The sequence below is a fragment of the Harpia harpyja genome, chromosome 13 (genome assembly GCF_026419915.1).
Source record: "Harpia harpyja isolate bHarHar1 chromosome 13, bHarHar1 primary haplotype, whole genome shotgun sequence".
Taxonomy (NCBI): domain Eukaryota; kingdom Metazoa; phylum Chordata; class Aves; order Accipitriformes; family Accipitridae; genus Harpia; species Harpia harpyja.
Window position 1 is genome coordinate 25,116,418 of NC_068952.1, and position 13,834 is coordinate 25,130,251.

A 13,834-nucleotide genomic window follows, 5' to 3' on the forward strand; every position below is an offset into this window, starting at 1 on the left:
AGACCTGCTTCTCCTGCCCTGGGCTTGGCAGCCGCGCGGGGAGCAAGTGCAGGGGCCGTTGCTGGGATGCTCGGTGGGGCTAACGACCGCCGCGCTGAGGGAGGTACCGCGACGGCCGTGGCAGGCCCGGGTGCCCCAGCCTGGCCAGGGGCGCTGTCAGCTGCGGCTGCCTCCTTGCAGAGATGCTATGGGGGCTCCGGAAAAACAGGTCAACTGCGGTTTTCCGTTCTGTGCTGGGGTCCACCCGGAGCACATCTGCCAGGTGCGCGGCAGTGAGGGAGAGCAAAGTCCGGCCGGCCGCTTCCGGGCCGCTGAACTCCCTCCGCCTCCCACTGGCAGCCCTGTTGGCTCCCGTCCCTTGCAGAGGAACTCCCTTCCCCGCGGCGGGCTCTCCTCCTCCCGCAGCTGGGAGGCGGAGAGCGTGCAGCGAGTGGGAGCTGCCGTGTTTGGAAACAACGTGGCCGCAGCCCCATTGGGTGCTGCCTCCAAAACACGGCGAGGGGAGGGCGGTCGCTGCCGGTGGGTGGCGGGAGGAGCCGCTCCCCGGCGTTGACGGCGGGCGAGGTTACTTTACAGAAACCTTGGCTGTCTGGTAAAAGCGCCAAAGAGTGTGAAAGTTTTACAACAGTCAAGCGTCGCTCTCCCCAGGGGATGCGGCGGAGAAAATCGAGGCTCGGTGGCGGTGGTATCGGAGGCTGGCGGAACACTCGGTGAGCGGATGCGGCACGCGGCAGGAGGGTCTTCTGCTGTCGTTCACACACCCCCCCCCCCCCGCACCTCCTCGGCAGGAGCTTAAGGCGTCCCGTGGGATGGCTCTGTACGGGACTGCTGCCGGTGTGGAGTTACGAGGTACCTCCAATGCCAAACGCCTTCAAAAACGTTCCAGCTCCCCGACGCCAGTCAGAACGGGTAGTGACGGTTCGCTGTCACTGAGCAGGGGATTCGGGGCTCTGCGCCGCCGCAAAGCCTGTGAACTGCCAAAGGGGAAACCCGCGGGCACCGGCAGATCCCGGAGGGCAAGGCCGGGGGAGCGGCGGCGCCCCGCTCATTGTGCGCCGCGGCCGCCAGACGGCGCTCCCTCCCTCGGACTCCAACTCCCATCTGCCCCCGCGGAAGGAGCCCATACAGGAGCGAGCGGGGCGCGCCGCGGGGCCTGTCGGGAGTTGTAGTTCTGAGGGGCGGGGCGCGCCGGGAGCCGTAGGCGGGCGGGACTCAGTTTCCCGTGGCGCCGCGCGGCGGTTGCTGACGCCGGGGCCGGGGCGGCGGGGCTGGGGCGCGGAGCCCGGGCGGGGAGCGGGCGCCGCACCGGGGCGGCGGGGCCGCGCCGGCCGCCATGGACTCACGGGTGTCGGAGCTGTTCGGGGGCTGCTGCCGGCCGGCGGGCGGCGGGGCGGGCGGGCCGTTGCGCGGGCGCGGGGGAACCGCGCCCGGCGGCGGCGGCTCGAAGGCGAAGAAGAAGAACGGGCGGAGCCGGGGGGGGAAGGCCAACAACCCGCCGTACCTGCCGCCCGAGGTGAGTTCCCCCGGCCGGGCCAACGGCCGCCGCGTCCCGTCAGCTGCGGAGGAGGCGTCCCCCGGCCCGGGGCCTGGCGCCGCGGGGGCCCGCGCCGCTCCTGTCAGGGCCGGGCAGGGCCCCGGGGGCTGGAGGGGGCGGTGGGATGGCGTCCCCCCGAGCGGCTCCGTGCGACGCGGGCTTGCCGCCCCGCGGCAGCCCCGGACCCTGGCAGGTTTGGTCGCCGGTCAGGCTGGAGGCAGTTTCTGGAGAGGTTCGGCCGAGGGTCCCGGCAGTGTTGGTGCAGGGTCGTGCCGGGGTTGGGCTAGCAGCCTTGCGGGCGGTCCTGCAGGCCCGGCCCCGAGAGCGGTGTGCCCTCCTGCCCCGGTCTCTTCTCCAGGGTTTGACGTGGCAGCACACAGTGCTTGTGCCCCCAGTGCCAGCGAGCTCCCTGCGTGGTCCACCAAACCCTGTCCATTGGTAGTATCTCGCTGCGTGATGTCCGTCTGTGGGTGCTTTACCGTCTGGGAGCTAAATAGCTTCGGAAATAAAGCTTTGCTCAACTTGTAGTCCCGAGCACCATGTTCACATCCCTCCGAGAGCCGATCTGGTGCATCTAAGTCCCTTTCCAGCTGCCAAACTCATAGGCATTGGTCAGCAGGTTCTAGTGACTCCCTTCCCAGCTAATTCGGCAACTGCCTTACGTGGAGATGCAGACAATACTGACAGAATGTGAGGCACTTGGCTCTTGCAGCAGGAAAAAATGGCATTGGTAGTAAGTGGGTGTGTTGGTTAGTTCAGGCAGTTGGCACCGCACTAATAGGACTGCCACTGTGGGGAGCATTACATTGCCCTGGAGTCGATTGTTTGGCCTCACTCGCTGAGCTTTCTGTAAAATATGTAAGAGCCTGCACTGGGAGGGAGCAATTCCTCCACAACACAGGGCTGTGACTCTTGGCAAGAAGGGAAAACAGCGCTTTGCTACTGTTAGATCTTCTCCACGGGCAGGATTGTCCCCTGCAGCTGCAGTTTAGTTTTTGTTCCTTTTAGCTGAAGGCTGGACAGCCCCCTGTGGTTTCAGCACAGCTTCCTGTCCCTGGCTACGCTGTGCAGTATGTGGCCCAGCGAGTCTAGGCTTGTTGCTTTTCTAGTCTCAGCTGCCTTGAAAGAGACCCACCCCCTTATTTAGGTGACAGCGCAGTATGTGAATGTGTTTTTCTTGGAGCTGGAAAGTTGATGGATGGTAAGAGAGGAGAACCTTCTGCAAGTACCCTTTTCTCACTGCATAACTCTGCTGCCCGAGAGCTGAGCTGACAATTCAGAACTTCCTTCTGTTGGCCTTTTGCCACCATAAGCACTGCTGTGGTTAGGAGCTGAGCTAGAAGGCAAGGAGAGGGCTATTGCCTCTCCTGACATGCAAATCAGTGTCCAGAGAAAAGGAGTTGCTTAGTGTTCGCGGCCCCATTTAGTCTGCCAGAGTACTTGGCTTCCTGCAGGCTCCAGCCCTTTCTCAGTGATCCTTAGACCAAATCAGTGGAAAAATTACTTCAATATTGGCTATACGTTCTCTTTGGAAAGCTGGAGCCTGTTGTGTTTGCAGTGAGCTTGATGAGTACCCAGGCCTTTCTGTGACAACCCAGTCAGGCTCCCGCCCTTCCTGGAAAAGTTCTTCTGAGCAGGTTGTGTACAGACAGTCCCGATCAGGTCTGGTTCTCTAGAACTGTCAGGCCAGTGATCAGCCTGCTTGACTGCAAAGAAGCCAATAGCTTGCTGCTTTATGTCTGTAGTCCTTCTCTCTTGCAGAGAGAAGATATGCAAGGATATGGAAGTCATGGAGTCAATGAAAAACTAACTGAGGGAGGGAGGGTATCAGTGTGCAGGAGAGGAGGCAGCGACTTTTGTTCCCCGTCCCCTGTTTCTGTGCACATTCAGTGGATGGAAGCTGGTGGATAGGGTGGGAGTGGGGTGCTGTGGATGGCATTGTGGGTCATGGATGGGTGAGAGGGGAGACTTAATCATCTGCTGGCCTGTGCCTTTTTGAAACTGGAACTCTCTCTCTGTGACTGTTAGACGGGACCTATTCTTTACTGGCAGTTAAAAAAATCCCCCCAAAACAGTATTATCCCCTGTGTCCCTCTCTAGTTTTGTCCTCTGGTTTTCATCATGTGGGATGCTAACAGCAGAAACAAACCTAAAGTAAGTTCCAGTTGTGTAGGAATGAATGGCAGAAGAGGCTGTGACATAACACAGTATATTTCTGCCACTTTCGCTCTCTCTGAAACCATCAGCACGAGCTGCAGAGTATCTGGGCAGCTGGTGCCTATAGAAGTCCCTGCTGGCACAGCATCTAACCTTTCTGTCTTGTTTTATTCTCTGACCAGGCAGAAGATGGGAACATCGAGTACAAGGTGAGCCTTTTGAGGTTGCAGAAGGAGGTCTTCCTCCCAGAGGGTTATTTTGCAGTAAATTCACCAAAGACAGCATATGGGGAGCATGTCCAAGGAAGGGACAGAAAAGTAGACACTGTACCAAGGAACTGTCAGTCATCTTCTGTGTCTCTGTGCCTAGCAATAGCCAGTATGTGGAGCTGGAAGAATTTGATCTCGGTACTCATTTTTAGGAATCTGTTTTAGGAGATAAGACCCACTGTGTTTTTCCTGAAATCTTCTTCCTTTTGAGAGAGAGTTGCAGGTGTCCCCGATAATAATTTGTCACTTTCTTGTGGCTGTTCTGCCATTTGCACTTACTTGGTTCCTGTGTTAGAAATAGGTCCCACAGTGTTGTCTTTACCCCCACAGCAGGCAGGGTACAGATTCCTTCGGCAAGATGCAGGAAAGTTCTTCTACCATATGTATGCACCTTTGTGAAACCCTTTCTCACCTGTCCTATGGCTTCTATGCAGACACTAACATGGGCTGTGTTTTCTAGAGGTGGGTCAGAGTTGGCGGCATTGCTTCATGGTGTTGGGTTAGGGAGTTGCTGGCTTGGGCAATGGGATTCCCTCTGCATCCAGGCTGTGACTATAACTAGCCCCTCTGTTAAACAGCTAAAGCTAGTGAATCCCTCGCAATATCGCTTTGAGCACCTGGTGACACAGATGAAGTGGCGACTACAGGAAGGCCGAGGTGAGGCTGTCTATCAGATCGGCGTGGAGGACAATGGGCTGCTTGTGGGCCTCTCAGAGGAGGAGATGCGTGCCTCGCTCAAGACACTGCGCCGTATGGCAGAGAAGTACGTGTTCCCTTTCATCTGCAGGACCCGCAGGCCTAAACAGCCTCCAGTAGAGAGGCTCGGCCCCAGGAGTCCCCTGAGGAGCCAGTGGCTCCATTCTACAAAGCCCCTGTATGACTGAAATTCCCTCATCATGAGGCTCTGGAAATACAAAGGCAGTTATAGGCTTTTGGCTGGAAGCTTGAGGCTCCCTTCCATGCTGTCCCCAGCTTTCATCCCATTCACTTTGCCAGCTGTGATTCTAGAGGTGCAAGAGCTGCCGAGTACACATGTATCTCACTCCTCCTTTTCATGTTTATGGCAGGGTTGGGGCTGACATTACGGTGCTGCGGGAGAGGGAGGTCGATTACGACAGTGATGTTCCAAGGAAGATAACGGAGGTGCTTGTCCGAAAGGTGCCTGACAACCAGCAGGTAGGGACCTGCAACTTGGCCATCCTCTCCTGCTGGAGACTTAGAGGCTTCATACAAGCAGCTCCCTTTTGGGATGGGAGCCCAAACCCTAAAGGCACTTTGTCATAGATTGGCCCATAGCAGATGCTTTAAAGAGCTGCCGGAGGGAGGCTTGATGATAACGCTTTTCATCTCCAAGATTGTGTTTGAGGCAGATAGCAGTAGAGGAGATCGCCTGGATCGGAAGTGAGAAATTATTTCACTTCTATGGCAACAGTTCTGATGCAGGCCAGTGTGCAGACAAGGAAGGATTTAGAGTTCCTGCTGCAGCAAATGATCCTTTTTGTTATATCAAAGCCTGATGTGTCACATCACAACTCTAGAGAGTGTGTCGCAACTCCTAGACAGTGGTTTGCTGGAAGCAAGAGCAGAATCTGAGCAAGATTACACTGCAGAGTATCCATCATGGAGGGAAGCTCTCTGAGGCACATCTCCACTGCCGTGTAGTGTTCAGTGCACACCCAGCACAGCAGTGGTTAAATTTCATGATTTCTCTGTTCTTCTTCCTGTAGTTCTTAGACCTGCGAGTAGCTGTGCTGGGGAATGTGGACTCAGGGAAGTCAACCCTGTTGGGTGTCCTAACGCAAGGAGAGCTGGACAACGGGCGGGGCAGAGCACGCCTCAACCTCTTCCGGCACCTCCATGAAATCCAGTCAGGAAGAACGTCAAGCATCAGCTTTGAGATCCTCGGCTTCAACAGCAAAGGAGAGGTGAGAGAGTGGGCTGCTGTACTCAGAAAGCTGGAAGAGAATAGAGCTACCCTCCTGTTAAGACCGTGAGTGGGGCATGAGGGAAGAGAGGGGGCACAGCTGTGTCTCTTTAGCCGAACCCAAGTGCTGCTTGTCCATTTGCAACAGATGTCGTTTCTTGTACCCATGGTGAATGATCTCTCCTCACTAATTCTGAGGTCAAAGTGGATAGATAAGAGCTGGGTTTTCTTCACTTGCCTGCTGGGGCTCCTTCTCTCACCAAGTCCTTATGTTCCTCAGGTGGTAAATTACAGTGACTCCCGAACAGCAGAAGAGATCTGTGAGAGTTCTTCCAAAATGATCACTTTCATTGACCTGGCTGGCCACCACAAGTATCTGAAAACAACCATCTTTGGCCTCACCAGCTACTGCCCGGACTTTGCTATGCTGGTGGTTAGTGCCAACACTGGCATTGGTGAGTGTTGCTCTGCCTGCATGGATTGACAGCAGTGTGTGAAGAGAAATGGAGAATGGGGGAAGTGGGTCATTGTTAGCTGGGAATGGTTGTCAGAAAAAAGTATTAGTCTGAAGCCTCCACTGATTTCTTGTAAGGCAGTGCCTATGAGTGCCTGGGAGGGGAGCAGAGCTGGGATACTCTTACCAGCTGTGGACCGCATTAAACTGTACCCTGGACAGAGAGGCTTTGTTTGGAATTTGAGGCTCTGTTTGTCAGAGAAAAAAAAAAACAACAAAAAAAACCTTTGACATATTCTTAAGGGTGCTGAATCCTGAAGCCTTGTAAAAAGGCAGCTGGAGTTCTCCCACATCTTTCCTTGACATTTTTGTGGCTGTTTTCTGGCAAACTCTAGCCGAAGAATGAAAACTACTGTATCTTTCTGAAGCAAACAGATCAGTCACAAAAACTCTTGGTGGTTTTTATTTTTCTGGACTGATGTTTGGTTTCGTTTAAAAGAATTATTTTGACTTTTCATTGCGTGATGAACTAAGCAGTTAGGGTGAAATCTCTAGAGTGGGCCTGTGGAAGAGCCAGGAGACATAGCTGTCACATAAACAAGCAACAGTGATGACTGCTACTGCACCTACACTCTCACTTGTCTCCTGCAGCAGGAACAACACGAGAGCATTTGGGCTTGGCCATGGCCCTCAAGGTCCCCTTCTTCATTGTCATCAGCAAAGTTGACTTGTGTTCGAAAGCCACCGTGGAACGGACAGTGAAGCAGCTGGAGCGAATCCTGAAGCAGCCAGGCTGCAACAAGCTCCCCCTGCTTGTGAACTCAGATGACGATGCTGTTACAGCAGCACAGCAGTTTGCACAGTCTCCCAAGTAAGGGACCTTTCCTTTCTGCTGCTGGGAGCAGGCAATTCAGACTGGGCTGCTGTGCGGAGCTGGGGAAGGGCAACCACAGGGGAGGTGACCACATCTTGAACACGTTGGCTCCTCATCAAGTTTCCTACCTTTGCATTCTCCAAGAAGGCATTTTCACCTCCCACACCTTTTTCTGGGCTCTGGGAGTAGAAGGTGCCCAAGGCTGCACTGGAGTTAGTCCTCCATAACAGAAGTGTGGGTTGGCAGGGGATTGGTGCCTCAACCAACCATTGAGGCAGGGGTTATCACAGAGTTGTACCTAGCCCACGTGCCCTCCTGCTCTAGCCATTTATCACTGTAGTCTCTGTCCTCTTGCTGGACTCGGTAGATTCAGAATCCCAGCCACCTTCTGCAGCTGCGCTCTGGCCTTCTGCTTATTCCTGTCTATTTGTGTCTGACAGCATCACCCCAATCTTCACACTGTCTAGTGTTTCTGGGGAGAACCTGGATCTCTTGAAAGTCTTCCTTAACATCCTCCCTCCACTGACCAACAGTAAAGAGCAGGAAGAACTAATGCAGCAACTCACAGAGTTTCAGGTGCGTAAGGATATTTTGTTTCCAGTTCTGGTACTGCACTCATTGCCGTGAGGTGACAAAATCTGGGGGATCTAGACACCATGGGGAGAGACATGGTGAACTCCTGGACTATTCGGACACGTGAAAGTAAAGAAAGGACTCGGTCTTGGAAAAAAGCCTGTTAGGCTGGGCTCTGTCTTAACCAAGGGATGCCCATCTCAGGGATAAGATTGTTTCTCTGGTTGCCACTTAAAAGGCAGAGGTTCCTCTAATGGGAAGGTAGTGGGAGCTGGTGAAAGTTCTGAGATGGTGTCTGATGACCAGTAGAGAGCTCGCCTCCCTCTGCACAAGGGTCAGGCTCCTTGGCCTCATTCTGGAGTGCTATTTCACAGCTGTCTGAGCAGCTCGTTCTTGTTGCTTTGCTGCAGGTTGATGAAATTTATACTGTGCCAGAGGTGGGGACTGTTGTGGGAGGAACTCTGTCAAGGTAAGTGAGGCCAGGCAGACAAGTGTGGGTGTGAATGGTTGCTGGAGTTCCCACAAAGTTAGAGTCACCCACTGCAGAAGTGGAAGCAGTGCAAGGCTCAGTCCTGTCTGCTGCCAGATGACTGCACCAAGTGAGGGTAAAGCCCTAGAGGGTGCTGGGAGGTGCCGTGAGCAGACTGTTGATCATGTGGTGGCAAGCAGAGAGTCTGCTTTAAAGTTGCTGGATTAGGAATGTGACCTGTAGCATGCTGAAGGCAGGCATGCTGGGACCCAGAGGCAGCAGAAGTTAGCCATGATCTCAAGGTGTTGCTTTCTTCCTTCCTCAAGCAGAGAGAGGAAATGTAGAGGACACGTCCTCTGATCCCAGCAGTGGTTAACTGCATGCGACCCCATGAGAAGGCAGCTGTCCCTCAGTGTTCAGGAGTGATCAGAACAGTTTGGCTACCAGCGTATCCATGCAGAACGGGCGTCAACTGCAGTCTCTCCAGCAGAAACAATGCAGTGTAGCAGAGCACTGGGGACAGAATGGCCCCTGTCTGTACCTGGTATTCTTAGGGGTGATAGTGTGGCTTTCACTCCTACTGTAGGAAATCCCTGTTCCTACCAGCTTTGCATCCCTGTTAGTTGGTCCCAGGTAGGAGTCCAAGGACACTCACATCCTTGGCCCTGGGGAGTTTGTTTAGGTTGATCTTGGAGGGTGAAATTTCTTCCTTGTCTCCTGATGAACTCTGTCCTGCTCTTCTGCCCTGGGCAGTGGGATCTGCCGAGAAGGGGAGAACCTGGTGGTCGGTCCCACTGATGACGGGAAGTTCCTCCAGCTGAAAGTGTGCAGTATCCAACGCAACCGCTCTGCCTGCCGCGTACTGCGGGCTGGGCAGGCAGCCACGCTGGCCCTCGGACCCTTCGACCGCTCCCTGCTGCGCAAGGTGAGTCCTGCTGTTGCCAGGTTGATCACTGGTCCAGTGAGCAGGACTGAGGCTTCCCTGGAGATCCCCCATTGGTAGGGTGGGAATGAAGTAGGGATGTTTACAGGCAACTTGCTGGAAGGGGAGGAAATGGCCAAGCTGTGAAGTAGGATGACTACAAGGCTGAGAATGGGATGCAAGCCCAATCGGAGAGTGGAGATGTGTTTGTGATTTTCGTGGCTGTTCAGAAGCAAGGGGACTGGCCCTAACTGCTGACAGTTAGGGACAACCCTAACCTTGGGTTGTTGTGCAGGGCATGGTCATGGTGAGCCCAGAAATGAACCCCACCATCTGCTCAGTGTTTGAAGCCGAGATCGTGCTGTTGTTCCATGCCACGACTTTCCGGAAGGGCTTTCAGGTGACGGTGCACGTGGGGAATGTGCGACAGACTGCTATTGTAGAGAAGATCCATGGAAAGGTAGGCATGGGAGGGAAGGGGAGGAAGATGGACCTCCCTGTGGGGTTTGCTGGGATTCCACCATGTCCTCTAGTAAAGCTAGGGGCTACTGGTATCTTGAGTAGCTGAGTCCCTTCCTAGGAGCACACTCCATCCCTTTATCCTGCCCATTTGATTGCTTTTCCTCCCAACATGTTAAAGAATTCCCTCCTCACAAAACAAGCTGCGTGATGGACTACAGCAAGACTGTGAAGGGAGGTGAACTCTCCATTCTCCAGAGCCTGTGTCTTCCTGTCTCGCCTTATGCATACAATAATGGGAAGGGCTCAAGCCATGCAGTCTGAGGGAGGCAACCTGCTCATTTGCCTCAACTTCTTAGCATCCACATGCACCTCTCCTGCATGCATTGGTATGGTAGCTGGGTCTAAGCTCTCCCCTTTTCCTTTTCAGGACAAGCTGCGGACAGGAGAGAAGGCAGTCGTCCGTTTCAGGTTCATCAAGCATCCTGAATACTTGAAGATCGGAGCCAAGCTACTTTTCCGTGAAGGAGTCACCAAAGGCATTGGGCATGTCACTGACCTCCAAGCCATCATCACCAAAGAAAACGGCCTGGAGGAGTCCCTGGGGCCTGGACAGCTGAGCTTCTGACTATCACTAAGTCAGAGAGATCTCCACTCACCAACACCTGGGGAGAAGGATGGAAGCTCCTGTGGCTCTCTGAGTGATGCCTGGAGCTGCTGCTGTCCCATTCTAGCATGGGTGTCCCTCCTCCGCACAGTGAGATGGAACCTGGGAGAGTTTTTCGCATTCAGTGCCGTACATGGGGCAAGTTAAGCATGTTCTCCACATTGCCTGCAGCTTTCATTACCCTGTCCTCCTTCAGAATAGATCAGAGGCACCTGCAGACCTGGGCAGGCAAGTTCTGGCTTTGTTTACTGTTTGAAAATTACTGGTTGGGAGGAGGAGAACCCTTGAAGACTAGCAGTGAAGGGATGTTTTTCCATCTCTCACAAGATCTGGTCCCATTTCTGCTCTCTGAGCACTAGGTTGATAACAATCCTCTCTTGAGTCATCCTGCAGCACATCCCTCTGGGCAGGGGATGGAAGAAGCCCTGCTACCCACAGCAGGGACTTGGTTGAACTTCTCAAAACGCATTCAGGACACTTTTTAACCGTTTTAATCTTGGTTGGCTTTAATCTGCTATGTGTCCATTTGTGTGTTGGTTTTGCATTACTCCAATCTGAGTGTCTTACTGTTGGACAAGTGTCCTGTTCCCCACTCACATGTACACACCTTCAGCATCCCGCTTTCTGACTCCTGGGAAGCTGTGGCTGCTCCGAGTGGCACAGCCTCCCGATGTAATGGCGTGATGGCAAGGCAGAGTTGGCACTTGCATCTGTTCCTTGCAGCAGCTGGGCAGGAGGCCATTCTGTGGAGCAGAGTGGGGCCTGGGCCTGTGCTGGTGTGTGCAGGTTGTTTCTGTGGATGTTCAGCTGCAGGTGTCACCTGCATGTCTGCAGCAGTGGTTTGCAGTGGGCTACCTGGTGTGGCTATTCCAGGGCCCGGCCCAGCTTACTCCTCATACGCTTGCCTTAATGTGTGAGGAGGACAGGCTGTGTTACTAACACAGAACCAGGTGACTTCTATTGTTTAGATGTGATTTGACAGTGGTGTGATTTTATTTCTGTTTCTCCTCGAGAAAGACTTCTTTTCTTTCCCTTGTCACTGGGGTTTGTTGTCAGAGGAAAGTTGGTGTTGCCAGCAAGGACTCTGTGCACAAGAGTGGAGCACGTTTGTCCCCCACTCGCTGTTGTGCAGCTCCCCTGTGTGACTGTTACTCTGGGCCACTCGTAGCTTGGAGGGTGCAGCAGGGGCTGTATAGCTGTACATAGGCTTTTGATTTTCTTGTTGACTGTTAGACCAAATGTGTCAGCTGTGAGCAACAGGCCTTCAGCCAGTCCTGTCACATGGCATGGTGGCCTGCCAGCCCTGACTGAAGGGAATGGCGAGGGCCTGTGATAGCACTTGGACACCCCAACAGCCCTTCTACCATCCTGAGAGCAAGTTCTGCTTCTGGGCTGCTGGCACAGGCAGTGCCTGGTGGGGCTGAGCAGCCCATGCTGATCTGTAGATGTCACAAAGCAGCACTCTCCACTGGGCTGGGCTCTAACAGATGGAGAGGTGGCAGCTGCACCCTGCAAAGAGCATGCTGAGGTATGGGGAAGCCGGTGAAATGGTAGTATACATGAAGGGATTCAGAGGCAGCTCAGTAGTGATGGGAGTGACCTGTCCCTTGGGGGGAGCACTGACCCAGCTGAAAACTCTGCTTCTTCCCCATCAGCCCAGCAGTGTGACAGGAGTTGCTGGCTCAGGGTCACTGCTCAAGCAGAATCCCTTTCTTCCCATCCTGGCAGTGCTCTGGTGTTACAGTGACATGGTCTTTCACCCATGCCTGCAAGGAAAGGCCCCAGCTGCCAGCAGGCTCTTCCCTTTGGTGCTAGTGGGTCACAAAGAAAGCTACCTGGGGGGGTGTACCCCAGCTGTTCACAGCAGCCCTGGTGTTTTCTGCCCCAAAGCAGGCATGGGGTGCTGTGACCTCCTCTGAAATAGCTGATGGCTAGTCTCACCTCATCCCTGCCATCTGTGGCATGACTGTTCTTGGTGCCATGCTCTTCATAATTGCTGTTTTGTTGTCTTGAATTTTTCTAATGCTGGGGGTTCTCCCTGTTCCCCAAGCATCTATATATAAATGTACAGAATAAAGATGTTTTATTGAGCTTGCTGGCTGAGTTGTACAATAAGTGAGGGTGGAGCTGGGCTCTTGCCCTGCTGCCCTTGGAGCTGGGTCACGGTTAGAGATGGCTGCCCTTCACCCCTTCCTAAGCTTCCTGCATTCAGACCTATAAATACCATCCTGTGGCATGGAAGGAATGCACGCACACTGCTGTTTACAACCATGCTCTCCTGGCTTATCTGAGCAAGCCTGGGTGTGCAGCCTGGGGTGACAGGCAGCCACGTCACTCTGAGCACAGCACTTTGGGCTGTTGTGGGTGGAACAGGCTGTGGCGAGTGCTTCCTTGCAGTCACAAATTCCCTCAGAGCCTAATTAAAGGGATGCTTTCTAGGGCACACAACTTGTGATTTGTTTTTGAAATAGCTTCGATCTTGAGGGGTTTGTGACTAACTTCTCTCCATGAGAACAGGTTGTTCCCTTGGGACAAACAGAGGCAGAAAGGCTTCCCTGTGGAGGTGACTTGTGTCAGTGAAGGGATTTGCCCATTCTCAACTTGTTTTGTGTCAGGTAGTAGCATCTGCAGAGTCTGGTCCTGCCAGACACTTAGGAAATGAGATGTGCCACTGTCACAGGAGCATGAGGCAACCCTGCCAGACTGGTCGCTATTTCTCTTTACGTGAGGACTTTGGGCAACTTGTTGCTTTGCAATGTGAGGACTGTCAATGGGAGTGACTCCATAATTCCTTCCTCTGCTGATTACCAGCAGAGCTGCACACACCAGAATGAGCTTCTTGTGCTTCCCGAAATCTCTCAACAACTTTGTCAAGTGTTAGACCCCCAATGACAGTAACGTAGCAGCTTCCCAGCACAGGCTGTCTGCTGGAAGGAGAGCAGCTCAACAGCTGCAAGTAGGATGGTGCAGTTCAGAAAAGGAGGGGAAACAGCACATGCAAATACAGCTGCACTTTGCATCATTATCTGCTGCCTGAAAGGCGCGCTCTCCCCCTGCTGAGGGAGGGGAAGCCTGCAGCTGATGAAACTGCAAAGTGTGTTTCCAAACCCCACCCAGTGCTGCCTTGACGTGGCACGTTCCTTCCCCCTGCCCTAAGAGCCGAGTTCAAATTATTGGCAGCAGCACTTCTGGGAGAAGCCAGCAGGCTCCAGGCAGCTAGTGGTGTAGCATGGAGCTGAGCCCTGCCGGGCAGCTGAGGGCAGGCACCTGCCCTGGAGCTGTTCTCATCCTCTCTTAGCGCCTGCTACTCCCCTCGATGATGCTTTGTTGGCTCTGTTGTAATTTGTGGAGCATGGGAGCAGCCACTCTGATGTGAACTGTGGCCCAGAGAGCTGAACAAGTCATTCACCAGAGCGTGATCAAAACAGATACCTGTCATCAAGTTGCATGTAATATCACCCAGAGTCTGGGGAGGAAGTAAAATGGGGTTATACACTCTTTCTGCAATGGAGGAAAGCTTTCACAGAGGGCT

The 13,834-nt window shown here is 53.9% G+C and overlaps 1 protein-coding gene across 7 annotated transcripts; it reads left to right on the forward strand.

Moving 5' to 3' along the window:
• The first annotated feature begins 166 nt into the window (after positions 1–166).
• On the forward strand, positions 167–12,393 carry GTPBP2 (GTP binding protein 2). 7 transcript variants are annotated; one of them, XM_052805258.1, is made up of 12 exons: positions 167–262; positions 3,874–3,900; positions 4,539–4,723; positions 5,028–5,136; positions 5,688–5,885; positions 6,165–6,339; positions 6,990–7,209; positions 7,653–7,788; positions 8,196–8,254; positions 9,008–9,179; positions 9,472–9,636; positions 10,066–12,393. In XM_052805258.1, exons 1-12 carry the CDS (start codon positions 188–190, stop codon positions 10,261–10,263), a joined length of 1,719 nt encoding a protein of 572 aa, XP_052661218.1. In that variant the 5' UTR covers positions 167–187; the 3' UTR covers positions 10,264–12,393. The 7 variants fall into 7 exon arrangements, with proteins under 7 accessions (XP_052661218.1, XP_052661220.1, XP_052661222.1 ...); XM_052805260.1 differs by lacking the exon at positions 167–262 and adding an exon at positions 382–710; XM_052805262.1 differs by lacking the exon at positions 167–262 and adding an exon at positions 793–849.
• Positions 12,394–13,834: the final 1,441 nt, after the last annotated feature.

What these genes read in the sequence shown, in the direction of transcription:
- GTPBP2 (XM_052805256.1), top strand. Translation starts at nt 1,334, where the DNA reads ATGGACTCACGGGTGTCGGAGCTGTTCGGGGGCTGCTGCCGGCCGGCG. An exon ending in CTGCGCCGTATGGCAGAGAA is followed by an intron (nt 4,724 to 5,027) that starts GTACGTGTTCCC and finishes TGTTTATGGCAG; the next exon opens with GGTTGGGGCTGACATTACGG. An exon ending in TAGAGAAGATCCATGGAAAG is followed by an intron (nt 9,637 to 10,065) that starts GTAGGCATGGGA and finishes TTTCCTTTTCAG; the next exon opens with GACAAGCTGCGGACAGGAGA.